General features: G+C 49.8%; 1 protein-coding gene and 1 non-coding gene across 2 annotated transcripts in view; one reads left to right on the top strand and one right to left on the bottom strand.

The window, feature by feature from the left end:
* Positions 1–1,782: 1,782 nt before the first annotated feature.
* OTOG (otogelin) overlaps positions 1,783–25,390 on the bottom strand; it is an 84,471-nt gene continuing 60,863 nt past the window's right edge. Inside the window, exons 39-55 of the mRNA XM_064492535.1 lie at positions 19,735–19,918; positions 17,279–17,499; positions 16,930–17,068; positions 15,895–16,089; positions 15,482–15,694; positions 14,797–14,901; positions 14,498–14,605; positions 13,714–13,815; positions 10,931–11,029; positions 9,933–9,973; positions 8,721–8,796; positions 8,442–8,620; positions 7,564–7,668; positions 7,249–7,368; positions 5,951–5,996; positions 3,406–3,485; positions 1,783–3,297 (exon numbers count right to left, since the gene is read on the bottom strand). Coding sequence (XP_064348605.1) covers positions 3,097–3,297; positions 3,406–3,485; positions 5,951–5,996; positions 7,249–7,368; positions 7,564–7,668; positions 8,442–8,620; positions 8,721–8,796; positions 9,933–9,973; positions 10,931–11,029; positions 13,714–13,815; positions 14,498–14,605; positions 14,797–14,901; positions 15,482–15,694; positions 15,895–16,089; positions 16,930–17,068; positions 17,279–17,499; positions 19,735–19,918 — 2,214 coding nt within the window. The 3' untranslated portion in view covers positions 1,783–3,096. The remainder of the gene's footprint in view (positions 3,298–3,405; positions 3,486–5,950; positions 5,997–7,248; positions 7,369–7,563; positions 7,669–8,441; positions 8,621–8,720; positions 8,797–9,932; positions 9,974–10,930; positions 11,030–13,713; positions 13,816–14,497; positions 14,606–14,796; positions 14,902–15,481; positions 15,695–15,894; positions 16,090–16,929; positions 17,069–17,278; positions 17,500–19,734; positions 19,919–25,390) is intronic.
* On the top strand, positions 23,171–23,286 carry LOC116155512 (small nucleolar RNA SNORD89). Its single transcript, XR_004139403.1, has one exon. It is a non-coding gene; the product is annotated as a small nucleolar RNA SNORD89 (small nucleolar RNA).

Here is a 25,390-nt window from a genome sequence, read left to right on the forward strand (position 1 = left end):
AGCATGCTGGATAGCGATTTGCTTCTTGTTTATCTTTCACTAGTATCTTAGCCTAAAAGCGTTGGTTCCCCAGGAGGAAGCCAAGGGAACAGGGCTGGGAGTTTTGGCCAAAGGACTGGGGTAGGTGGTTGGCCTCCAAGAGAAGCAGGCAGGAGGGGGTGCTCGGGTGGGGGATGGAAACCCAGGAACACTATGATTCCAGTGATTGGTGTGAACATCAGAATCTGTAACCACCTGCAATATATGGTGGGGGCGGAGCAGGCAGCCTGGAAACTGCTGCCAACTGGAGCCCAAAGAGGGACCAGTCAGCCAAGCTGGGTCACTAGTGGCAGGTAAGATACGAAGAACAGGCCTCAGAAAGTCTGAGGCCTCCCTTCCAAAGTAAGGCTGCTGAAAGACACTTAGGCCTAGACTGGCTGGCTTGACCTGGCACCCTTTGCCTGTTCACACAACAGCTGACAAGGGGTGGTCCTGTTCCAGAGCTGCCTGCTTGTAGTGAATGCAAACAGACTGGGGTGAGGGTGAGGTGAGGGCTGATCGTCCAGGAACACTGGGATTCCAGCAATGACTAAAGCAATGATCTTTGTCTTCATCTAAACATCCTGCTGTGTAATAGAATTAGTATTTTAAATCAGCTCTCTTTAAAGGTTGCTGTAAAGTTGTGTTCTTTTGAGCTCAGGGTTCAAAACTCTCTGAAAGCTATCGATATGTGACTTAGGGAGTGTGCTGTGCTGAGAAAATGACTGGCTATAAGCCTCTAATTATCAGTAACGGAGAAGTGTGGAAGCCTTGTCCTACCCCATCTCTGGCTATAATGATAGGAAATTAAGTACAAAATGTGCACTTAAGGCTATTAATGTCCTTCCAGGTTCTTCGTTAGCTGCACCTCATAATGTATTGTAATTTCATAATCATGAGGTTCATAATATTGTCTAATTTCCACTCTGATTTCTTCTTTGATCCACTTCTTATTTAGAAATGTGCTTCTTAAGATGCTCGTAAAGCTTTCTTCTCATTAGGGAAAGTCCAAGGGCTCATGTTAGCAGACAGATATACCATGAGGGGAGATACATACTTGTGAAATAAAAACCAAGCCTATCTGGTGTTAGCTTCAAAGGGGATTCTCTGGCCCTCCAGGCTGGGTGAAGCTCTTGTACCCAAACATTGACTCGGGCCCTAGGACCCTCCCCCTTTTATGGATTGGTGCTTCCTCAGATCTCCCCTCTCCTGTTCCTCCCCACATGGGACAACCCAGGAAAGCATTCTCCCACTTGCCCCTTAGATGTGCCAACAGTCCTTTAAAGTTGGAGGGTCACTAAGAACCAGATCCCTGGATTCTCCCTAACCTGAGCACAGTGGCTGCAAAGCTTACTGAACCCTATGAGAGAACAACAGGGAAATAAATAGAGACATGTTGAAATGCCAACATGAAACCTACCCTCGGGGCCTGTCCCATTCACATCCTATGTGAAAGGCATCGATCTGTCCCTGGGCCCACAGAGCTGTGACACTTCTCAGGCTCCTCACCTGGGTGCCAGCTTTCCAGCTCCCGAGGTCCTCTTCCTTCTTCCCACCCCCTCCCTTAGGAGCCAGCCTCCTATCAGTTCAGTTCCAAGCAGCAGACCCCCACGGAGGACCTGCTTTGAACGGGGCACAGTGCTGGGCACGGGTGGGGCAGAAGTCAGGGCTTCCAGGGCCATAAAATAGGGCTTGCTCTTCACAGCTGAAACTCCTTCAAATTCAAAGCAAACCTGACACCCTCAGAGATGCTCAGAGGCCTGATGACTTCCTGTGGTTTATTGGACATAGAAACAGAATACAGATACAGGAACAGAGAGAACAGTTGGGGGCCATGGGGGCCCAAGGCCCCAGCCCCAACCCTCGGGGCACTAGGCAGCCACCCCTCCAGATGTATGTGCTGGGGTGTAAACAACCTCATGTTCACGCCCTCTGGACTCAGCAGCACAAAGGCATGTGGGGCAAGGACCCTAGTCTGGCTTTAGGAAGGACACTCTGGTTCAGAGACAAGGCCCTGACAATTGCTCAGAGAAGGCCTGCACATGCACAGGGCCTGCATTTCCCACTGATAGTTGCTCTCCTGCTGAAAAGTCCCCTGAAGCAGACAGCCAGGAGCTGGCTGAGCCACAAAACTCACACTCAGGCCCCTCCAGTGACTAACTCTGCTATGTTCTTGGAGAAAAGGCACATTGTAAAGCCAGGGGCTGCCCTTGCAGGCTGAAGGAATCATTAAACAAGCCAGGCCGTCAGAGGGGCGGGCTGTCCACCAACATGGGGATGAGTTGTGCTGGACCTTCACGGAAGAGGTCACTCCCTCCCTCCACCACCTCATAAGAGCCAGCCCACCTGCCAGGAAGGCCGGCTTTGGGGGCGGGGATGGATATGGAGCAGGTATGGCCCCACTCTTCTAAATCTTTTCCTGAACAACAAGGTCAAAAACAAGATACCACGGCACCCCTCTTAGGGCTGCAGGGGACCTGAAGGTCACTGAGCCCACCCCCCAGTCTCCAGGCCTGACCTCACATCGGTGAGAGCACCTGGCCCTGGAAACCCACCCCCTTTGCTTCTGGGAGGTCCTCCTGGGCAGCGATATGCAGACCTGGGTGTTGCAATTAAAACCCCCTCTCCTTCTACTGTGTCTCTGGTTCTCCCGTGGTCAAAAGGGCCAAGAAAGAGAATGGGCCACCCTTTCCAGACCCTCCGCTGTGTCTTGGGTCCAGCCCTGGTCCTGGCTTCTCAGGAAAGCTCTCACCCTCTCCACCAAAGCACTGCAGCCAGAGTCACAGATGTGCAGGGGCTACCGCCCCTCATCTAGGGCCCATTTCAGACCCCAAGCCAGGAACAGAGTTGAGTTCCCTGAGCCCCAAACTGTGGCACCTTCCAATGTGTGGAGGACAGGGAGCCCACAGAGGGAGCCAGGAGGGGCTGGAGTGGCTTATTCTGGTCACTCTCTGTGCCTCTGACTGCCATTCCATGCTTAGCACGTACCACCTCTTCCCACCTTTAGTGCCCCCGGCCCATCCTACACTGGGTCAGCTGGAAGCGGAGAGTGGTCCAGCCAGCCCTAGCCCGCCGGGCTCAGGACCACTGGCAGGCACAATCGGTGGGCTCCTGCACTATGTAGGGCACCCAGGTGGCATTGGTGGCACAGAAGAGCTGCACGGAGCGCCGCTGCAGGCCCACCTCGCGGCAGCACTTACAGAAGCGGGCATAGGTGTTGATGTTGTAGTTGTAGATGCTGGCAGACGGGCACCTCCCATCGCAGGACACAAGGTTCACCTGGAGATGGGCAGGCCAGTGAGGCAGCCGGTGCAGCTTCCATCCCCCCAAACCCCTCATCCCCATTGTTGGCTGCGCCCCACCCCTACTGCTTTGGGAGCCACGCACAGGGGTGTTGCTCCTGCATTCATTCTTGCGGATGGTCATGCGGATCGTCACCTTCTTGCAGGAGCGCCCATCCTCTTTACCTGGGGGGACAGTGTGGATGTGGCAACTGCAGCTGAGAAATGCTCCCGGAGCAGCAGGCTGGGGCAGACTGGGACAGTTAGTGTCATGCTGGAGGGTCCCTCCACCAGCGTTAGTGCGCAGGCATTAGAGCCCCTCCCCATCAAAGGAAAAGCCTTTTAACTCAGTGCTCTGGAAGGAGGTGGAGGCGGGAAGGCAGGGGAGATGGGTGAGACAGAGAAGGGTGCCAGGGTGGCCTGGGGGCTCTGGGCTAAGGAAGAGGAGGATTTGGTGACAAGGCTAGCTGCCTCCCCGCCACTTGTCTCTAATCCACTGGCAATGCTGGATGTGTCCTCACCCCTCTCTGAGCTACAGCTTTTAAGAGGGTTCAAACATTAAGATTCTGCAATTTCCTGAGTGAATGGAAACCCCTGTCCCTAGCACAATGCTTGCACACAGCAGGATCACTCGGTTTCCATACCTATCAAACAGGACAGGGCCAGGGAGTCACCTGATTCACACAGCTATTACAGGGGTGGAAATTGATATGCAGTTTCCTCCCCCTGGACCACCACTCCCACAGACAACCAATTGTATGGCTCATTCATGCCCTCACCTGCTCAGTATTTCCTCACCAAGGTCTTTCCTGATCCCCTTCCTGAAACTGCAACTTCCTCCCTCCACCCAGCCCTGCTCCCTGACCCCTCCTCCCTTATTTCTGTCCAGGGCACTGTCACCATCCTACGAGAGACACACTTGTAATGATGCTGTGGACACGTGAGCTCTAGGGCCTTCTTTTGCACACGCTCCTCCCGCAATTTGCTGAGTTCTCTCATTCTAAATAAATCTTCACTTTCATATCTCAATATGGATCTGTAAGTCTGTGTTCTTTTTCTTAATGGACACAATTAAGGAGGCAGGCGGGCAAATGTCCTAAGGCTGACTGGAATGTGCACGTACACGCCGTTGGGGCTGCAGGGGCCAGGGGCCCAGTGTGAGGACAGATGCACAGAGCTCTCACTCAGACTCAGTCAGGGAGCCCGTGGGCCTAAAGCCCACCCAGGAGGCACCTCTAATTGCATAAGGTTTCATCCCCCTTAAAACCAGATGCATACGTCTTATTGTAATTTTACTTGCTATTCTGTCTCTCCTGCTAAAACATCAGCTCCATGAGGCTGTGTCATTTATGTTGTATCTACAGTGCCTCTAACAGGGCCTGGTGTACTGGTGCTAAATCAATATTTGCTGGATGCACAGACTTCCTCTGTGACCCCAGAGGGTCTGCAGAAAATGGGGTGGAATCTTCTCTTCTGGCCGCTGGGCCCTAGCACAGTAGGGTTCCTATCATACCAGCTAGAGGACTCCTGGCCAGAGGTAAGTTCACTTTTCCCCCCTCTCTGCACCCAGGAGGCAGGAGAACCAAGGGCTTCCTAGCCATGGCCTCAGGGCATGGTGGGCACTGGGCACCAGGAGAGCAGGCACTGCTGAAGCATATTCCCATGCAAGCCCAAGGGTGCAGCTTGCTACCCAGCGTGCATGCGGGCCGAATGGCCTTAGCCAAAGGCAGGAAGCAGGGGCACCATCCTCCCCTCCCTGTCCCCAGAGCTTAGGGCCACCTAGCAGAAGGGACACTGTTGGAAACAGCAACGCGACTGCACGCCTCCAGTCCTGTGGGCTTCTGAGAGGAGTACCTGGGTGGCAGTGGACACTAACCCGTGGAGGAGAGGCAGGGCTAACAGGGACCTTGGGAAACAGGGTCCCTGAGGAACCTGGGGAAAGGGATATGGGTTGCAGGTCACAGGGAGTACCTAGAACATTGAGGAAACATGAGTTGTGGGTCAGAGATCAGCCAATGAGGCACTGAACCCAGCTTCCTTGGAATATGTGATGTGGACATAAAAGCAAATTCTACATCCTCCCCCAAGAAAGGGTCTGAGGGCCCTGGGAGAGGGGAGGCTTGCAAGCAAAGGTCCTAAGGCTGACTGGGACGTGTGTGCACACGCAGTTGGGGCTGCAGGATCCAGGGGCCTGGGGTAAGGACAAATGCACAGAGCTCTCACTCAGACTCAATCAGGGACCCCGTGGGCCTGAAGCCCACCCAGGAGGCACCTCCAAGACAGGGCTCCTGACCACAGGGAGAACTCACAAGGTGGACATCTGGGCTGGGGGTCTTGGTGGGGCAGGAGGAAGAAGAGTGGCTGGTGAGTTACTGACTCCTGAATCTAATATCCCAATGTCCCCCATCTCCCACAAGAAGCAAGAGGCCTTTTGCTGGGACAGGGACAGGGACACAAGCATGGCCCCTGGCCACCTGCATATCTGTGTCAGTGCCATGAGCCCCATGGTGATGGTGTCCCTTCATCGACTCACCCCTGAAGAGCCATGACCAGAGGTGCCAGGCCAGGAATCTGGCCCTCTGATCTCCAACATGACACCCCGTCCCCCCACCAGAGCCCCTCATTGCTGGGCCTCCATCATGCTCACTCACACGTCCTGCAGCATCCTTCCAAGGAAGGTACCACCGAGCCCCCAACCTAGAGAGAAAGGAGGGGAGATGCGTGGGAGACCCCGTCCTAGGCCAGGAGCCAAGATCTCAGCAAGAGGCAAAAACACTGCAAGAGTATTGACTACTTTCCTCCCATGATGTTCCAGGGAAGGAGTTCCAGGGCCTGTTGTCCAACAGCCCCTGGCCAGAGGGAGAAGGGGCCCCCAGGCTGGCCATGGAGAGCCACAGGGGCTAACCTGACTGGTTGGGACACTGGCACTAAGGCTGCTGCCACCCCCAGTGAGGCTGGAGGCTGGGTTAAGATGGTGCAGGGCCTCCTGTCTTCCCTGTGGCCTCTGTCCTTATGCACCCCTGCACTGTCTCCCTTAGTGTTTCCCACAGTGAGGGCCAGGGAGAGGAGAGGTAAGGGGCTGACCCACTTGGGTCAGTGGCCTGGGCTCTATCTCAGCCCTGCATAAGCCGTCTCTTTCCTCTGGGCTTAGTTGTCCCATCTCTAAAATGGGGGCAATTATTCCTGCTAGACCTCCTCCTCTTTTGTGAAATGGGTAAAACAATGATGTGACAGTTCTTTGTAAATAAGTGTGTGTGTGTGGCAGGGGGGAGGGTCTCAGTATATGCATGTGATTCTGTGGGCACATACATGTATATACATGTGTGATTCTGCATGTATGTATGTGACAGAGAATGATTGGATATATGCAGTTGTTTTCTAGGTAAAGCCAGAGATCTTTAAATGCCCAATATTAATGTCACGTACTTTAATAATTCAACAACATCCTCAAGCCCTCCAGGAAATCCCTTTCCTTGAGGTGTACCCATAGCGACAGCTGTCCATGCTAGTGCTGGACACCCGTTAGCCCATCAGTCCCGCAAGACTGAACCATGAGCCCACAGGATGTGTGTGTGTGTGTGTGCGCCTCAGTGTGTGACGGTGCATGGTGTGTGCACTGGCATGCTGAAGTGCTGACGTCTCTGCGGAGTGAGTGACTGCCCATGTTGGTATGTATGCGAGTGTGCCTAGAACATGTACAGTGTATGTCTGCATACATCTGGGTGTGGCTGTGTGATGCGTGTGGATGTGAGGTGCGATGTGGTCAGAGCAAAGATACATGGTGGGATGTGGAGTTGGGGTGTGACAGGGCAGGTACAGACTGCAGGGAACCCCTCCTTCCACACAACCCCCACTACAAGACACCCCCGCCCCTACCCACTGTCCCCACTAAGACAGCTGATGCTCCTGCCCTCAGGTCGTGCTGTGGGGGGAGGAGGCCAGCACTGACCTTGGCACACTCAGTCTCATTGAGCGGTGGGCAGCTGATGGGTGAGCGGACGAGCACGGCGCCCAGGGGAGTGCTGCTGCAGTGATGGCGGGTGCAGTCTGCGATCCAGGACGCCCCGGGCTGGAGGGCACAGAGGTGGGCAATGGGGACTCGTGGCCAGATGGCCTGAGTGCACCCAAAGGGCACAGCTCCAAAGACAGGTGCAGGTCAGAACCTGGAACTGCTCAGGACCATAATTGTTTCCAGTCCAGGGCCCTAGTCGTAGTGTCCCCTCCTGGGACACCTCCCCAGATGCATGGTTGAGGGGCTGCATACCAGGAACAGGGAGGTGGTGCCGTTCGGGAAAGTGAAGAGGCAGGACACATTTCTACAAGAGCCGCAGCAGGCTGCCAGGTCCCGCGGGTGCTCATACTCCTGGTTCTGCAGGGCAGGATAGGTTGTGATGAGCCCCAGCCACCTCCCACCTCCACCCTCCTCCTCTCCCACTGTCTGCCTGTCTCTGAGCCCAGCACCCAGAGAAGGGCCCCCTGCAGATGCTCAAAAAGGAAACTGCGGGCATGCTTCTATCAGGCAGGAAGGGCATCCTTCTGTCTATCCTGAGCCTCCATTACAGCAGTCCCTAGACCCAGCCCCAGGGGACAAAGACACAGCATTGCTGGTAAGTAAGGGAGCCAGTTTTAGTTCCAAATAGACCTCAGTTTGAGTTTCTGTTCTTGTGAGAATTTTGACAAATGGCTCGACATCCCAAAAGCTCAGCCTTCTCATCTGAAAAATGGGAATAATTTCAATCCCCTCTACTCAGCTAATACTTATTTAGCCCTAACTAGAAGCCAGTCAGTGACCTAGGTACTGCTGAAGCACTCAGCAAATGGCAGCAACACAAACACACAATCTAAGAGGATAAGGAATGTGCTAGGTGTAAAGCAGGTGCTTAATAAATGTGTTTTCTCTGTCAAATGCCCACCCTTGCCAAGCCTTCACTCTAGCTGTTCCCCTCCTGACCCCTCCCAACCCAGTCCCATTCTCAGCACTTTCCACACGGATCTCTGAGGTCCCCCGATGCCCATTTTCTGGACTTGTCCAGGGAGCTTGGATGAGCTTCAAGGGCCCCTCTGATTCCCAGAGCACGGAAGGTCTGCAGGCCAGCCCTCCTGGCTCCACCCACCTCCCCATCCCTCACTGCTGCCCCCTACCGCCTCGCAGTGGACATCACACAGCACGGAGGTGGTGTTGATCTGGTAGAAGCCGGTAAGAGGGTCGAGCACATCCGTGCAGCGGGAGGTGTGGCACACGCCGTCTGCCGAGAGCTCCACCACCGTCTGACCTGGCTGCATCACCCCCAGCTCGCGGCTCAGACACACGGGAGCCTTCACTGGATGGGCGTGCAGGGTGGCAGCAGTCACTGAGAGCTCACACACACCCCCGCTCCGGCTTGGCTGGCTCCACCCCGCCGGCTCCCTCTCCCCACTCACCGCACTCGTATTTGGCGCAGCCACACACGTTCTCCACGCTGTGCATGAACACCTCGTCCAGCTGGGACTTCTCCCACTGAGTGGGCAGAGGCCGTCAGCATCCCCGGGTGGGGAGACCCAACCCCACCCTCGGGAGTAGCTTGCCCCCTGGCTGAGCCACCTGGGCTCTTCTCTCTGTCGGTGGTCTCCTTGCAGCGGGCGGGGAGGGGGCTGGCAAGTCTGTTAGCCAGGGGGACCCTTGGCGCCCCGTTAGCGCAGTCACCCTCCCAAAAGGGAGAAATGCCCAGTGTGGCTCCGGAGCCTCCCCGCTGGGGAGCACTCCCCCGTGCCCTCTCGGACCTCAAGCCTATCCTGTCATTGTGAGCATCCACTGGCCACATAAACAAGGGACCCCTGCATGGCTGCTGGCCCAGAGCCCTGCTTGGCTCAGAACTTCCCTTCCTTCTCCACCAGTTAAAAGGAGAAAAGGATGGGATGGGGGGCAAAATGAGAGGAAATGTGTGCTCAGAGAAGGGAATACTTATAATCCAGAAAATTACACAAAAAACATAACTTCACACTTCTTAACGTATTTTACTTCCCTCAAGGGCCATGCAACCTGGTGGTTAAGGGCATGTTCTCTGGAGTCAGATTTCCTGGGTTCCAATTCTGGCTCTGTGATTTACTAGCTACATAACCTTAACCTTAGTTTCCTTATTTGTATAATTGAGGTAATCATAAAATGAATCTCGTTGGGTTGTCATGAGAATATGAAAGTATACATAAAAGGCCTAAGAAAGTTCCTGGCATGTAGTTAGAGCTCAATAAACATTTCCTACTGTCACGAGTATCATCCTCCTCCTCCTCCTTACTATCCTCACCATCCCAACCATCAGCATTATATTGTCACCATCATCATCATTCTCACCATCCCCACCATCATCCCCACCATCATCTCCAGCATCTTCACCACCACCATCAACATCAACATCATCATCATCATCATCATCTTCATAGTACTTAATCCTCACCAAAATTCTGAAGTGAGATCAGGCCCACTTTTACAGGTGAGGGCACTGTACCCAGAAAGCAAAGCTAGGGACAAGAATGCTGACTCACAGTTCAAGGCTCCTTGCACTAGATTAAAGGAGTAGGGTCTCCAGAAGAAGAGAAGGAGAGGAAAGAAAAGGGGGAGGCAGACCAGGGGAGTGGGGAGGGGCAGGGTCTTCATACCAGATGGCACCGGGGCACCGGGATTGTGTCGCAGTCACACTCTGAAAAACAGGAGGGACCAGGACCCACCTCACCAGAGATGTCCAGGTGGGATTCTCCTGGGCCTCCCAGGCTCCTCACTGCAGGTGCAGCCCCTCCTCTACCTTCCCTGTACCCGACATGGGGGCTGCACTCCCTGGTTGGGCAGAAGTGACGGGTCCTCATGCCAAGGTCCACATGGAATGTTCAGGGAGGAAAAACAGGTACCTGGATAAATCCCAGGTTCCCTTTGGTCATCTGGGCTTCATCCCTCCCAGTGCTCTGGAGCCCATTCTAGAACATGTATGGGGGTCTCTCCAGAACGAACATGGCAAGGGTGGAATTTCTGACTATCTGCATTTCCCAAATATATGTTCAGCAAGCTGAGCTCTGCTCTGAGCCTTCGCCCATGAGCAGGTCTGGTTCTAAGCTGCTAGGGAGCCAACTGTGGAGGCACCACTGACTAACTTAAGGGCTACACCAGCTCCAGCTTCAGGAGGAGGAGAACTCAAGGTCAGAGTGGCTGTGAAACACACTTCTGAGTCACCCACTCATGCAGCAAATGGTTTTAAGCACTTATATTCCAAGATTTTTCTATGCTCTGGGGACAAAGCAATGGATAAAACAGATTTCAATTCCTGCCCTTGTGAAGTTTACATTCTAGTGAGGCCTAGAAAAAAGCAAGTAAAATATCCAGGTACAAAATGGTTTCCCAATTCTTTCTTGAAAAATGCTTTTATATAAAGCTCATGAGTGTTCATTACAGATCACTGACATTCCCGCCTGCTTCCCAAAAGGATTTGAGCTGAATTTAAACAAAATCATGTTTACTATCAGACGGTTGCAATGAAGACTTTTTAAAGGTCATTTTGGCAGCTTCCTTCTGGCGACACTGGAGGGATGAAATCTGAGCCAAGTGGACAGTGGTGGGCCGGCTCCTCCCTCCCCACAGGGGCCTCCACCTTTGGGGAGGGACTTACCACAGGACTTGTAGGGGCAGCAGCGGTCTGGGCTCCACACCTCCACCAGAGCGGTGCCCAGGCCACAATGCACTTGGGGGCAGCGGAAGCTCTCACACACTGCGAGGGAGGGGAGGCAGGGGACATGTCAGCCGCAGACACCTTGGAGCGTGAATCCTCAGAAACGCAACACTGGCGAAGGAGGGGGTACCTCCCAGCTCCTCCCAAGGTCCCTCCTACAATGTCCTCAGACACCCTCTGGAGTCCAGGGGAGAAGTCTGGGCTCCTGAAGTCTCCCCACAGAACTACATCAGGAGGCTCTAGTCCTGCTCTGGGAGGCATTAGCTACATGACAATGTCAGAACCTTAAGTGCACATACCTGGGCCTCCCTCCCTTAGGTTCTGTGTCACCCCAGAGGTCATGGTCAGAGGCGAGCCAGTGACCAGCGTAAGCACCACTGATGGGACTGTTTCCCTCTAGAGGAAAACATACGACTCCCCACGCTGTGAAGCTGCCATCTCCCAGCAGCTCCCCCCCTCCCCTGAGCCTGCTCCGCTTCAGCCTGCAGGGCTTGCCCTCCCTGCTTCCTACCCTTCAGCCAGGCCCCTCCTAGTTTAGGATCCCTCGGCCATTCTCATTTATTGAAAGGCCCAGGCAAGGGGTGAGGCAACCCCTATGCTCAACGTTTTGGCGGGGAGGGGAGGTGCGAGGGCCAGCATTGAAGGTGAAAGACTATAGGGACTTACTTAAGTTACTAAAAAAATGATTGGCAGAGGCAAGAATTATCATCTGGTGTTTCAAAAACTTCAGAAGGGGAAGGGGAGAAGGACATTTGTTTAAGTCCAACTAATGGGTTACTTTGTGGTTGAAAGAGAAAATTTGCAAATGTAAGCTGGACGGACCTAACAGCCGCCACCCTAACCCAGGGCCAATGTTAACCTCACTTACAGCAGCTAAACCACAGAGTGTGTCTCCTGATGGGATATCCTATGGAGCTCAAGTTCTGTGTGGTCAAAGAGTTTTAGCCTGAATCCACCAAGCCTTGGCTCTAACTTCCACTTTACAGGAAACACAGTGGAGAGAGGAGCAAGGTAAACAGTTCCAAGAGGAAGCAACCAGGTAAATCCAGAAGGGGGGACTTTCTGCAGGACCATGGCCCAAACTCTACAATTCAGCAAACTACAAAGAAAGGACAGGTGCTAGATTAAAAGGTATCCAAGAGTGTGGGTCTGGAGTGGATCCTGGATTGGACAGACCAGGAGAATCATGGACTGGGTCTGATATGACTTGACAATGCATTAACATGAAAGGTAAAGACCATTAACTGAAAATACCTGGCTGAAAAGGAGCACGTACACCTCACTGTGGTAAAACACACTTATTATAAAGTCATGGAGAACATCTAGATGGGTATGTACTAAACTGGGGGCATCAACAATGGAATACCTAGGAGGTAGGAAAAGAGTGTTTTCATTTCCTTGTATTTACTTGGATTCCGTACTTTCTACAAGTCTTATACAGTGCTTTTGTAAGAAAAGAAGACTGGGACAAGGTAACAATATCAACGGCCTCTGTTTAATGAGCACCTACTGTATGCCAAGTACTGTTCTATTAAGGCACTACGTATACAGCACACACTTCACATACATATATTATCTCTAACCTTCACAAAAGCCCCACAAGGCACATACTCTTACCACTATTTTAAAAATAAGGGAAACTTGGCTCAGAGAGTTCGTACGTCACCCCAGGCCACACACCTAGTAAATAAATGGCAGAACTGGGACTCAAAACTATGACTGTCTTTGTATGCCTGTACTCACTCCCCATTACCAGGGTACCACCTGAGAAACGCAGAGGGAGGCTGAGGAGGAGATGAGGAGAGAAGCAGAAGAGGAGGGAGATGAGTAAGGATGCTGACCCTCTGTTTGGATCAGTTATGTCAACGCTTTGTGACAAGTGGCCTCTGGGCCCCAGGTGGAGCTGATGGGTCAGGTACGGCCAGGCCGATGGGGAACTCACTGCCAGAGCTGACATTGTTTTGAAGTTGGCTTTTGACTTTGAAGCAGTCAGGGTTGCCCTTGGGGTGTCCCGGGGGAGGCCCCTTGCCTGCACTGCCTGTGCCATTGTGGTCCACCTTCTCTGTTGCCTACCATCGGTGTGCAAAGCAATTTTTGTAAATTAAGTCATATTTAAATTTAACCATTTTGTTAATTTTCATCCATTAGGTTTGCCTGAAGTCCATGATGCTGACTGTACCATGCTTATTAGGTACCATTAATGCACTGTGTACGCAGCATACACTGTGTTAAGGTACACGTACATACAGGTACTGTGTCCTATAAAAATATCAGAAAGGGCCCGCTTTTATTTGTAATTGCAAAGGGAAAGAGATTTAGAGGCTTCAAAACACAGCCTTGTGCAGGTACAGTGGTAACAGTGGCAAAAGGGACCCTGAGGCAGGGGCCTGGGGTCAGTCAGAGAATTAGGTCTGTGGATCAATGCCAGGATGGTTTTGGAGTGGTCTAAGCATTTGTCCCTCAACACAGGCCTCCCCTGACCTTTGGGGGCCTCCATGGAGAGGGCAGGGAGCCTCCTCAGGAAGCCTCAGAGCCATCTCTGTGACAGCCCGGACCCCCACTATCCAGCTCCCATGGCCAAGCCCAGCTTCCTCTGATGGGGCCTCCTTCCACGGCTTTGCTGGAGCTCACCACCTGGGGCTCCCTGTTGGTCCCAGGTGAGGACTCTGTGAAGGTCCTGGGAGTCCCTTCTGGCCCTGGCCCCCACATCCGGCAGGACTCACCACACTGGTACAGAGGGCAGCAGAGCTCTGTAGTGTTCCTGACCACAGTGAGCGCCTCCCCCTCCTGGCACTCGGGGATGGGATCTGGACAGTCACCACAGGCTGAGGGGAGAAACAGGCCACTGCTGTCACAGGCAGTCCCTCTCCTCCCCTCCTGAGGAGCCTGGCACAGAGCAGGTTGCTGGCAGAGGCACCTAAACCCCAAGTGTGACAGGAGCCAGACGAGCATTACCAAACCAAACCTGTGTCCCCTGGCCTGTGTGCAGTGAAGCCAATCTACTGACACCAGGTTGCGGTGAAGGGAAGCGCAGTGTTAACTGCAGGCGCCCAGCAAGGAGTTCAGGTCTCTTGAGCATTAGCCGCCTGCTTTCCTTGCTTGGCACCCACAATAAACGCTGTGTTTCCCCTCACCACAATCCGGATGTGTAGACTGGCTTTACTGCACGCAGCCGAGTGGACCCAAGTTTGGTTCGGTAACAACAGCAGTTTCCATAGTCTCCCATCCTGGAGTCAGAGCCTGAAAGTGCTTCCTCACACCCGTCGGATGCCTCGCACTGAACAAGTGCGCATTCCGTCGTGCTCATAATCTGCACAGTAAAGCAGCGATTGGGTTCCTCTTCCTCTTACACTTCCTTCTGGACAGAGATCTCACCCTTCTCCCTGGGCCCACCCCACCCAAAGATCCCCACCCCTTCCCTCCAGCCACCCAGGGAAGCAGGCGTGGCGGAGGGAGGTGGCTGCAGGCCAGGTGTGCGTGCTGGCATCTGCCGACACGTCCACGCACCACAGAAGTAGGAGGTGCAACACGAATCCCCAAGGCGGCCTGCGATCAGGATCTGGTCCTGGCGGCAGCTGGGGACCAGTTCTGCCTCACATAGGTCTGGGTCACACTCTGGGGAGAAGACAGAATTTAGGCACTGGGGGCAGACCCTGCCTGGCCATACCCAGGCACCCACCCTAGCTCTGTGTTCATCTCCAGCCAGAGCCCAGGCCCCAGAGCTGTCCTTGATCCCCCATCCCAGCTGCAGGGCATCCCCGCCCCCAGGTGGTAGATGTCCCACTCCCCAGCCTGGGACCTCTCACCACAGCTGTAGCTGGGGCAGCAGGAGTCCTCCTGGAAGTGGGTGAGGAGTCGGTGGCCTGGGCTGCAGGTGGGGGTGAGGCCCTCACACAGAGTCTGGTTACACACTGGCCCAGGGGCCACAGGGTCCGTCACCTGGAGGCTGGGACTCCCCCATTCTCCAGCACTGCCCAGCCCCTGGACATCTGGCCCCCGGTACTTCTCCCAGGACCCATGTTCTTGGAAGGGGCCTCTGAGGGTCACACAGAGGTTCCAGGACTGAGCCAGAAGAGCAGTAAGAGTTAACAATCACCGAAATGGCCATGTGCCCTCTGCTGTTCTAGATCACTATCAAATTCTGTAATTTTCACAACCCAGAAGGTGGGTGCTGTTATCAACCTCATGTCATAGCAGAACTGACCAAGGCACGGAGGATGTGAAATGATCTGCCAAGGTCACAAGGCTACAAGGTGGTGGAGGGAGCGTCCACCAGGCTGCCCGGCTCCAGAGCCCGTTCCTTTAAGTCCTACCCCACACTGACTTGTAGGGCGCAACTCCTGCCCTCCAGGTAGGTCCTCCACCCCGCTCCCCACGCACCTCCTCACAAGACACTTTCATTTCCCCAGGCCTTGTCCTATCCATCAAGGTCAAGAGGCATAGCTGGAATCTTTTAACCATCCTACAGTTGAAGTGAAGGATGGGACTTACCACAAACAGCCCCCAGGCAGCAGGGATCCTCTGTTGGCAGGAGCAGGGCCACCTCCCCGAAGCGCAGGCAGCTTTCAGGGCGGGGGCCCGGGCAGCCCAGGTCCACAGGGACAATGGTGTCTGGAGCCTGGCACTGGTGCTGGCAGCAGCCACTGAGGGAACTGTTCCAGGTCTCCCCCAGGGCCCGTGGCACCCCCGTGCTGTCTGTGCAGGCTGCAGTGGGGGCATGGTGGGGTGCAGGGGACTGAGGAGGGAGGGGAGACCCAGACTGTCCCAGGCTAGACCTTCCCTGGGAAACTGACCACCCCCAGAGCAGACCTGCAAGGATGCAGTAGGACTCAGCCATGAGCATCAGGAGGGTGAAGGAGACCCTGGGTTGAGGAGGGCCCTGCCCGGGGAGGGGAGGAACTTACCACACTTCTCTTCAGGGATACAGAGCCCAGAATGGCGCCGGTGCAAGATGGTGCCCTCAGCGCAGACGCAGCCCTCGCCCAGCACCTGGCACTGCTCTGGGTCCAGCGGGCCCAACATCCCATCCTGGCATGTCTCGGGGGGCTCACAGGCTGCCACACATGCCTGATATGTGGAGTCGCTGGAGCACAGGAAGGCTGCAGGGGCACAGTGGGCACCAGATTTAGTTCAGACCCAGGCAGGTTGAGGAGGGGCTCACAGCACCACCTGTGCCTCAGCAGAGAGTGCAAGGGGTTTGGTGTCATTGCCTCCTTCCTCTAGATCAGGAGCTCGCAAAGCACAGCCCACAGCCCAAATCCAGCCTGCTGCCTGTTTTTGCAAATAAAGTTTTACTGAAACACAGCCACGCCCATTCATTTACCCATTGTATCTGGCTGCTTTTGTACTGCAAGAGCAGAGCTGAGTAATGGATGTGTTCACATTTATATATCAAACTACTCTAGGCCGGTCCACGCCTGCCTACCCCATTAGTGCAAACCTAACGGGGGTGGGGAGGAGGTGGCTCTCATGTTCATTCTCAGTGAAGGAGGAGAGAGACCAAAAGAGAAAGACGACCAGAAATTAAGAGAAAGGAACTAATATTTACTGGATTGTAACATGGGATGGGCCTGTGTTGTCTCATGTCATCTTCAAAATCACCCTCAAGGGAGCTGTTATTACTGCCCCCATTTTACAGATGTGGCAAGAAGACTCAGAGAAAGTAAATAATAAACAAAAAATATTTATTTGACATATTAATATAAATTATAATAAAAGTAAATTTGTTAATAATTTGTTAACTTGATAGCATAGGTTTATTTATAAAATATTTATAAATTTATTACTATCAGTAAGTGAATGAATGAATAATTAAACCTGGGAAAGTCTAGACTTGGACTCAGGTCTATGAGCCTTTTTCCTGTTCTGTCAAGGGTGAGGGATGAGAGCAACAGAAGGAGGATGGAGACCCCTGCCCCTGCCCCACCCCTACAACTCACGGCAGTAGTCGGAGCGCCGCCATTCGATGCACACGTGGAACTTGTGGCACATGGCCACGTACACAGTCAGTGCCACGCAGGGCTGCTGCACGTACTTGGTGTCTCGGATCCACAGCTCGCAGAAGGACTCCGGGGGGACCTGGGCCGTGCATCAGACAGTGCTGCCTACCCTGATTCCCCATATTCCAGGGCTCAGCCCCTCCCAGCCCCACCCAGGGGCAACAAGGATCTTCTGCAGGCTCCCAATCTGTCCCAAACTCATCTTCTCTGGGGACCTCGCCCTCTGCAAGTAGATGCTGCCATTCCCAGCCTGGGAGGACCCCCCACGCTGGACCCAGGTGCCACCTACAAAGCGGTGGCAGGCACTGAACGTGCGGTTGGACACCATGCGAAGGCAGGGCGAGCAGTCGGCTGTGGCACAGCTGTCCAGGCGGAAGCGGGTCTGGCCCACTGAGGTCAGGGAGCTGGGCACCTGCCAGCTGTCCAGAAAGGGAGCAGGGTCCTCGGCCTCACCCAACACAGAACCATCCTCCAGGGTGAGGTCATTGGCTGCGTCCCCATCACAGATACCTGAAAGGGACAGAATTGCCCCAGTGACCATGATAATCACCACCACTCCCAGGTCCCTAGCTGTCACACCTAATATTCTTCATACTAATTCTCTGAGGCTGGCATTACTATATCCCCATTTTATAGATAAGACAAATAATGCACAAAGAAGCTAAGAAACCCGCTGTGTAAGAAACTGTCTCTGTTTGTAGGAAATACACACCAAAGTATTAAAGGATAAAGGGACACAATGCCTCAAACATACTTTCAAATGGTTCAGAAAGATATATGTATATAAATTCCATATGCATAGAAAACTGCATGCACGCTCGCGTGTGTGTGTGTGAGTATAAGAGAGAAGCAAACGGGGCAAAATGGGAAATCTAGATAAAAAGTACATGGGAGTTCCTTATACTATTTTTGCAACTTCTAAGTTTAACATTATATCAAAATTAAGTTACTCCAAAAAATCTGCTTTAGCAGAGATTGCTAGCTAATTATAACACCTGTTTCCTCTTCTCCCTCGGCGGCCCACTAGCCTATTTCTCCCAGGTTCTCCTGCAGTTGGTGAGACCATGTGGTGAATCCCAGCCAGCAGAACATCACTGAAGGTGATGGGCACCACTTCCAGGCCGGATCCGTAAAACCTGCCCCACTCTCTTCCCTTATGTGGAGTTGGAGGCTTGTGTTGAGAATGGCAGTGCCACAGGATGGAAGGACACTCCATCTGGGAATTTACGTGTGCAAGGAATAAAATTCCGTTGTGTTAAGGCACCGAGATGAGGTGAGAAGAAGTTTATCTGTTACAGCTTCTAAAATGACCTTAACTTCCAGCTTCATCTCTCACACTCTAGGCTCCACACACTTCCCTGCCCTTGACTTTGCTTATGTGGCTCCTTCTGTCTGAAACACTTTCTCAGAAGTCCTTTCACAGGCGCCACAGGCGCATCCATCCATGACCTTCCCAATTCTGTGTAACAGGTAAAGTTTGCAGGTCTGTCTTGCTGAGTGCGAAGACTCATTTTTCTTCATATTCTCTCTCTCAATATTCCCCTAAGTTGCTTAGCAGGTGCCCGGTATACCAAGTGTTAGTTTGGAATAAATAGAGATAAATTAGCTGACTTCTGCTCTGACATCTCCAGCCACCAATTTTGGGAATATAACGTATGATTTAATACAAAATCCTCAGATTTTATCAATAGTCCTACTGGTCAGATTTTTGGTCTTGGCATTGAGTCACTGAAGGCATCCTAAGGAGGAGCTGGCCCACCAGATGCTGGCCACAGCACTCGTCCCCAGGCATAAACAGGAGAAGGAAGAAATGGTGAGAAAGCAATGGGAGAGGAGATGGTGATGTGTGCGTGTGTGTGCATGTGTGTGTGTGTGTAGAGATGTTTGTGTCAGGAAGAATGGAAGCTTCATAAAACAGATTTTGTGTGTTTTGCCTACTGTTCTGTTCCTAGTGACTGGTACATGGTAAATATGTGCTGCACAAGTGAAGGAAGGAACTGGGAGCAGACTCACGTGTTCATGTGCAGAGGGCATTTTGAATACAGGGGTGTGAGTGTGAATGAATAAAATGGGTGCAGATTTATGGATGGAGAGCATACAAGTATGTGTGGTAAGTATTCCAATGTCATCCATCATCATAATCATGATGGAGTGCTCTGTAGGAGCCCACGTCCTTCTGCCCCTGCAAGGAGTAGCAATCCACACTTGGACTCCTCCTCTACCCCTTTTTCTTATCAAAATACATCCAGGCCCTTAGGGCGTGCTCTCTGCAACCATGCAATAGTCTGAAGAGCACTAATTCTGTGTTGTGGCAGCTCTGCTGTGTGACTTTAGGCAAGCCACTTAACCTCTCTGAGCCCCCTTTCTACTTTAGATCAATAGCCATCTCTCAGGGCTATTGTGTGGATGACTTGGAATAAGTGAGATCAGAGTGTGGAAGTGCTTTGTGAACTGCCCAGGCATATGGAGACATGGAGGATTATCTGGTATTAGGAAGCTATCAGGGAAGCTGACAGTCAACCTCGGCTAAAGCGACAACTGGCTGAGGCCAGAGCTCTGCGCCATCTCCCTGCTGGTAGCTTCAGGCTCAGTGCACAAGACATCAGGTCTCTGCCTTGGCAGCTCTGCTGGTCCCACCTCTGGCCTGGCACTCTGTCCCAGCTCTCCCTGGTCCAGGGAACCTGTGTCTGAGAGCAGAGGTGGACCCAAGAAGCATCCCCTCCCCTCAGCTGGGTCCCACCTCACCGCACAGGCCACGGCCCTGGGCCTCGCTGGCTTTGCTGGTTTCCAGGATCATGAGTCCTGAGCTGTGGAGCCACTGGATCTGGATGTGTGACGGTGTCCGGATCACATACATGTGGCCTGTGTCCTCAATTCTGAACCCATGCTTGCTCACAGGGGGCCACGCAGGCTGTGAGTCCACAGACACCTTGTAGGGGGAGGGGAAACAATGTGAGCACAGCTTGTCTGTCTGTCCATCCATCCAACCATCCATTTGTCCAACTAACAGTTATTAAGAACCTGCTATGTGGCAGGCTCTGTTTCAGCCACACACAGCCAAGACGGAGTCCAAGATGGCATGGGAAAATTCTCAAAACATTACTACCAGCACAAAGCAATGAAAGAAGAAGTGCAACAATAGAAAGCAGGCGACATCTACATGCCCAAATAAGCACAAATCCCAAGCCCTTCTAATCACTCTCTTCTTTCCTGACTCACATCATTTCTTCTGGGAGATGTTCCCTAAATCCCCAGCTTCTGCACTGGGTTCCCCTTCTCTGGGTCTCCCCATCCCTGTGCTGGTCTTTAAGATAGAATCCATTTGTTCCCTCATCAAGGCTCCCAGGGGACCGTGAGTTTCTTAAGGGCAGAAACTATGTCCCACTCACCTTTGAATGCTCAGCACCTGCCTTTGGACCTGACATAAACTGGGGACTCAGTCAATGTTTGCTAAATCCACAACACTTTAAATTCAAAGCTACAACCCCTGCTACATACAGACCAGGTTAAATTTGTATGTGTTATGGATTATTAGCTTTACTCTGTAGAAATGGGAGATGAAAAGATTAGGATTTTTAAATATTTATAATGACTTTATACCCCCCCCCCACTCAAGAATCACTGTTTTATTAATCACGTTGCAAAGTATACAGTACATAAACCACTGTGTTGAAGTAGAGGGAGCCCCAGTCCAGCAGTTAGAAAACATTGACCTTGGGAAAGTCTCTGGCTCTCTCATGACCTGAGCCTTCCGAGCTGTGCAGACAGGGCCGTGGGCTCCACAAGCCTGGAGCGCTGTCCCAGGTCTAGGAGTGAATACCCATGTCTGAAGCCCAGGGATCCTCACCTGCGTGCAGAGGACTTCAAGTCCAAGTAAGGATACAGAACAAAAGATTCGAAGTTAATAACCTGGGCTTCAGCTTCTGACCAAGATGGAGTAATCAGTACTAGATATACCTTCTTGCCTCAAACAGTCTAAAAACCTGAGACAACAGTTTTCAGACATTGAACAGTTGGCAGTACAGGAGAGTGATCACTGAGAAAGGCTCACAAATAAGGTGAGCCTTACAATCGCCCAAGGTTATGGCTCAGAGAAGTTTCCAGGCCACCGTGCAGAAAGGAAGAATCGAGGCAGAGCCTGGTGGGCTCCCTGAGTTTATGAGACAAAAGTTGGGAGTTCACGGAGACCAAGATACCTAGTCAGCAGAGCAGAATACTGAAGAGAAGAGAGCTGGGGAGAGGAAAAGAGAGACGTGGGGAAGGAAGGAGGGAAAAGCTCTATAGAGAGTCCCCATGACACTGTCCTAACCCTGTCCTGAGTTTTCAACTAAATATTGATCAGTGCATGCAGATGAGAAAACTACCTGAGACCAGGGGAAGAACCACCTGAAAGGAGCAGAGAGAAAAATCTCCAGGTCTCACAGCTTGCTAGGGATGGTCAGAGCCAACACCAGCTAGAGTGGAAATAACTTATAATACATAGAGCATAGGGCAGGGCATGCAGAAGGCCACTGCTTCAGTAGTGAGCAATCACTACCCAGAACAAAGAATAAGGAATAGAATCATGCTTAGAATAAAGACTAGAATATATTCTAGTAAATAAAACATCTCATTAAATTTAAAAGGATTCAAGTTAGACAAAGAATGTTCCCTGAACACAAAGGAATTAAATTAGAAACCAATAATAGAAAGGTATCTGGAAAATTACCAAATACTTGAAGACTTATTTTTAAAAGCATTTATAAATAACCCATAAATACCAAATAAAAATCAAAAGGGAGATTTAAAAGTATTTTGAATTTAATGAAAATAAAAATACAGCATATCAAAACTTGTAAGATGCAGCTATATCAGCCTTAAAGGAAAAACTGTAGCACTAAAAATGCTTATATTATAAAAGGAAGAAAGGTCTCAAATCAGTTACCTAGGATACCACCTAATAAACTAGAAAAAGAAGAGTAAATTAAACCCAAATTAAGCAGAAGAAAGAAAATAATATAGGTAAGAGCAGAAATCAATGGAATGGAAAACATAAAAATAATAGAAAAAACCAGTAAGACCATTCTTTTAGAAAAAAAATTAATTTGGTAAAACTTTAGCCAGAGAAAAAACACAAATTACCAATGTCAGAAATGAGGTAGACTACACAGACACAGGTCCTACAGACATTAAAAGAATAATAAGATATATGGTGAGTAACTTAATGCCTATACATTTGACAACTTCAATGGAATGGATAAATTCTTTGAAAAATGCAAACTACACAAGCTTACTGAAAAAGGAATAGATAACCAGAATAGCCCTGTATCTTTCAAGGAAATTGAATATGTATTTTAAAAAACCTGCCCCCCAAAAAACTTCAAACCAATATGGTTTCACTGTTGAATTCCACCAAATTTTTAAGAAAGAAAATATTAATATTAATAAATGTATACAAACTCTTCTAGAAAATTAAGGAGAGGAAAATACTTTGCAATTCATTATATGAGGCTAGCATTATTCTGATACCAAAACTAAATCAACACAATAATTTAGATTAATACCTCTGATGGAGATCCAACAACATATAAAAAGAATAACGCATACGGACCAATAAGCCTAATTCCAGAATGCAAGAATGGTACAACATTTGAAAATTCAAGCAATTCATCGTATTAGTAGTCTAAAGAAGTGAAATATTATTCGGTGCTAAAAAGAAATGAGCTATCAAGCCACAGAAAGATGTGGAAGAACCTTTAATGAACATTATCAAGTGAAAGATACCAATCTGAAAAGGCTACATACCATGTATGATTCCAACTATATGACGTCCTGGAAAAGGCAAAACTATGGAGGCAGTAAAAAGATCAGTGGTTGTAGGGGTGAGGGGATGAACAGGCAGAGCACGGAGAATTTTTAGGGCAGTGGAAATACTCTGTATGATTTTATAGTGATGCATATATGTCACCATACATCTGTGTAAACCAACAGAACATACAACACAAGAGTGAACCCTAAGGTAAACCATGGATTTCAGTGATTATGATGTGTCAGTGCAGGTTCAGCACTGGTGACAAGTGCACCATTCTGGTGAGAAGTGCTGGTGACGGGGAAGGCTATGCACTATGGGAGACCTCCGTACCCTCCTCTCAATTTTGTTGTGAATCCTAAACTCCTCTAAAAAGCTGTCTTTAAAAAATAATTTGGGGAAGGATGACAATAAAAGGCCAAATTACAGTGTCTCCATCAGCAGTTCGCTGTCTTTGAGGATGCACAATGGCAAAATCTCCCAAAACAAGCCATTGGTCTGACCTCAGTAACATCAGGATTGAAGCTTCACACTCTGGGGAAGCTTTCCAAACAGGAATGGCCAAGAAAGCCATTCCCACAGAGAGCTCAAATATTTTTAAGAAAAAATCATCGGTGAACCTCAGACAACATTGGGGCTCAAGTGAGCAGTAAATAACTCTCTGCATACTTTCCGATACACTTGTTGAATCCATGACTGCTAGAATCATAAAAACAGTAAGAATGGACCTTCAAGAACAGGTGATTTAAAGATTTTAAAGCTAGAAACTGGAACTACAAAATCTGGAGAATTCAAGATTTTTTTTTTTTAATATGACAGTTACATTGAACTCATCTGATTACACTTGGAAGTTGATCCACAGTTACTGAATCCTGGAATTATAGTTTCTTTTACTTAGGTAAACTATTTAACTTCTAAACATGTTTAATAAGGAGCCTTTTGCTGGTGGTGTAAATCTTGACTCAGATTTTTAAAAAATATATATATAAATGTTCTTTAAATGTAACTACTATTCTTTGAAAGCTATTTATTTGAAATAAATTTGAAAATCTTTCCTTTTTCAAGTAAACATCAATACTGTGATCTTGCAAAAAGAAGTCTAAAGAAGAAAAACTGTAAGATTATCTCAATAGATGTGGAAAAAAGTATTTGACAAAATTCAGCATCTGCTCATGGTAATAAGAACTCTCAGCAAAGTACAAATAGAAGGGAAATTTTCTTAACCTGGCAAAGGACAGCTATAAAAAGTCTACAACTAAGTCCATGTTCATAGTCAAAGACTGAATGCCTTCTCTCAAGATCAGATGAAAGACAAGAATGCTGGTTCTCAGTCCCTCTTATCATACATCATATTAGAGGTCCTAGCCAGAGCAATAGGCAAGAAAAATAAATAAAAAGCATACACATTGGAAAGGAAGAAATAAAACTGTCTCTATTTGGAGAAGATATGATTGTCCATGTAGAAAAACAAAAAATGTACAAAAAAATGAATCTCAACCCATACCTCATACCATTTATAAAAATTAACTTAAAGTGCAATACACGTAATCTGTTTGACACAATACCAAAATCAAGATCCATAAAAGAAGAAATTGATAAATTGTACTCCATCAAAATTAATAACTTTTGCCCTTTGAAAAACACTTGTAGGTGAACAAAAAATATGCCACAGATGGGAGATAATATTTATATCTAATAAAAGGCTTGAATCCAAAATATACAAAGAATTCCCAAAGCTCAACAAAGCAGACAACATAATATTTTAAACATACAAAAGATCTGAACAGACACTTCATCAGAGAGGATATATCATGGGCAATAAACCCATGAAAAGATGCTCAACATTATCAGTAATTAGGGAAATGCAAGTTACACTAGAATGAGACCCTATTACATACCAATATGAATATCTAAAAAACAAAACAAACAACAACAACAACAAAAACCCTGATACTACAAAGTGCTGACAAGTGTATGAAACAACCGGAACTCTCATACACTGCTAGTAAGAATGCTACATGCCCACTTTGGAAGGCAATTTGGCAAGTTACCGTAAAGTTAAACATATCTTTACCATAAACTCAGCAATCTGCTCCTGGTAACTTCATCCATACACAACCTTTTCGTAAATGATGATAGCAGCTTTATCTGTTATTGCCCAAATCTGGAGACAACTCAAATGTCTTTCAATTGGTAAATGGATAAACCAACAGGGGTACGTCCATAAAATGGAATGCTATTCAACAATAAAAATGAACAAACTACTGATACACGCACCAGCATGGGTGAATCTCACTCTATACTCTGATTCCATATGTTTAACATTCTGGAAAAGGCAAAGCTATAGGAACAGAAGGCAGTGGTTATCAGGAGGTGGGAGGAAGGCTTGACAACAAAATGGCATGGGGCAGTGTTTGATGCTTGATGGTGGTGGTGGTTACACAACTATTAAAACTTGCAGACCTGCACACTAACAACGGTGAATTTTTCTATAGGTAAATTATTCTGTTCTTTTTAATGGAAAAAAATTTAACCCAGGGAGTTTTATATTTAAGCCTCCATCTCATGGAAAACCCACTGCCCAGAGCTCCACTCCTGAGTCTCACAAGGTGT

The sequence above is a fragment of the Camelus dromedarius genome, chromosome 12 (assembly GCF_036321535.1).
Source record: "Camelus dromedarius isolate mCamDro1 chromosome 12, mCamDro1.pat, whole genome shotgun sequence".
In the NCBI taxonomy this organism is placed as follows: domain Eukaryota; kingdom Metazoa; phylum Chordata; class Mammalia; order Artiodactyla; family Camelidae; genus Camelus; species Camelus dromedarius.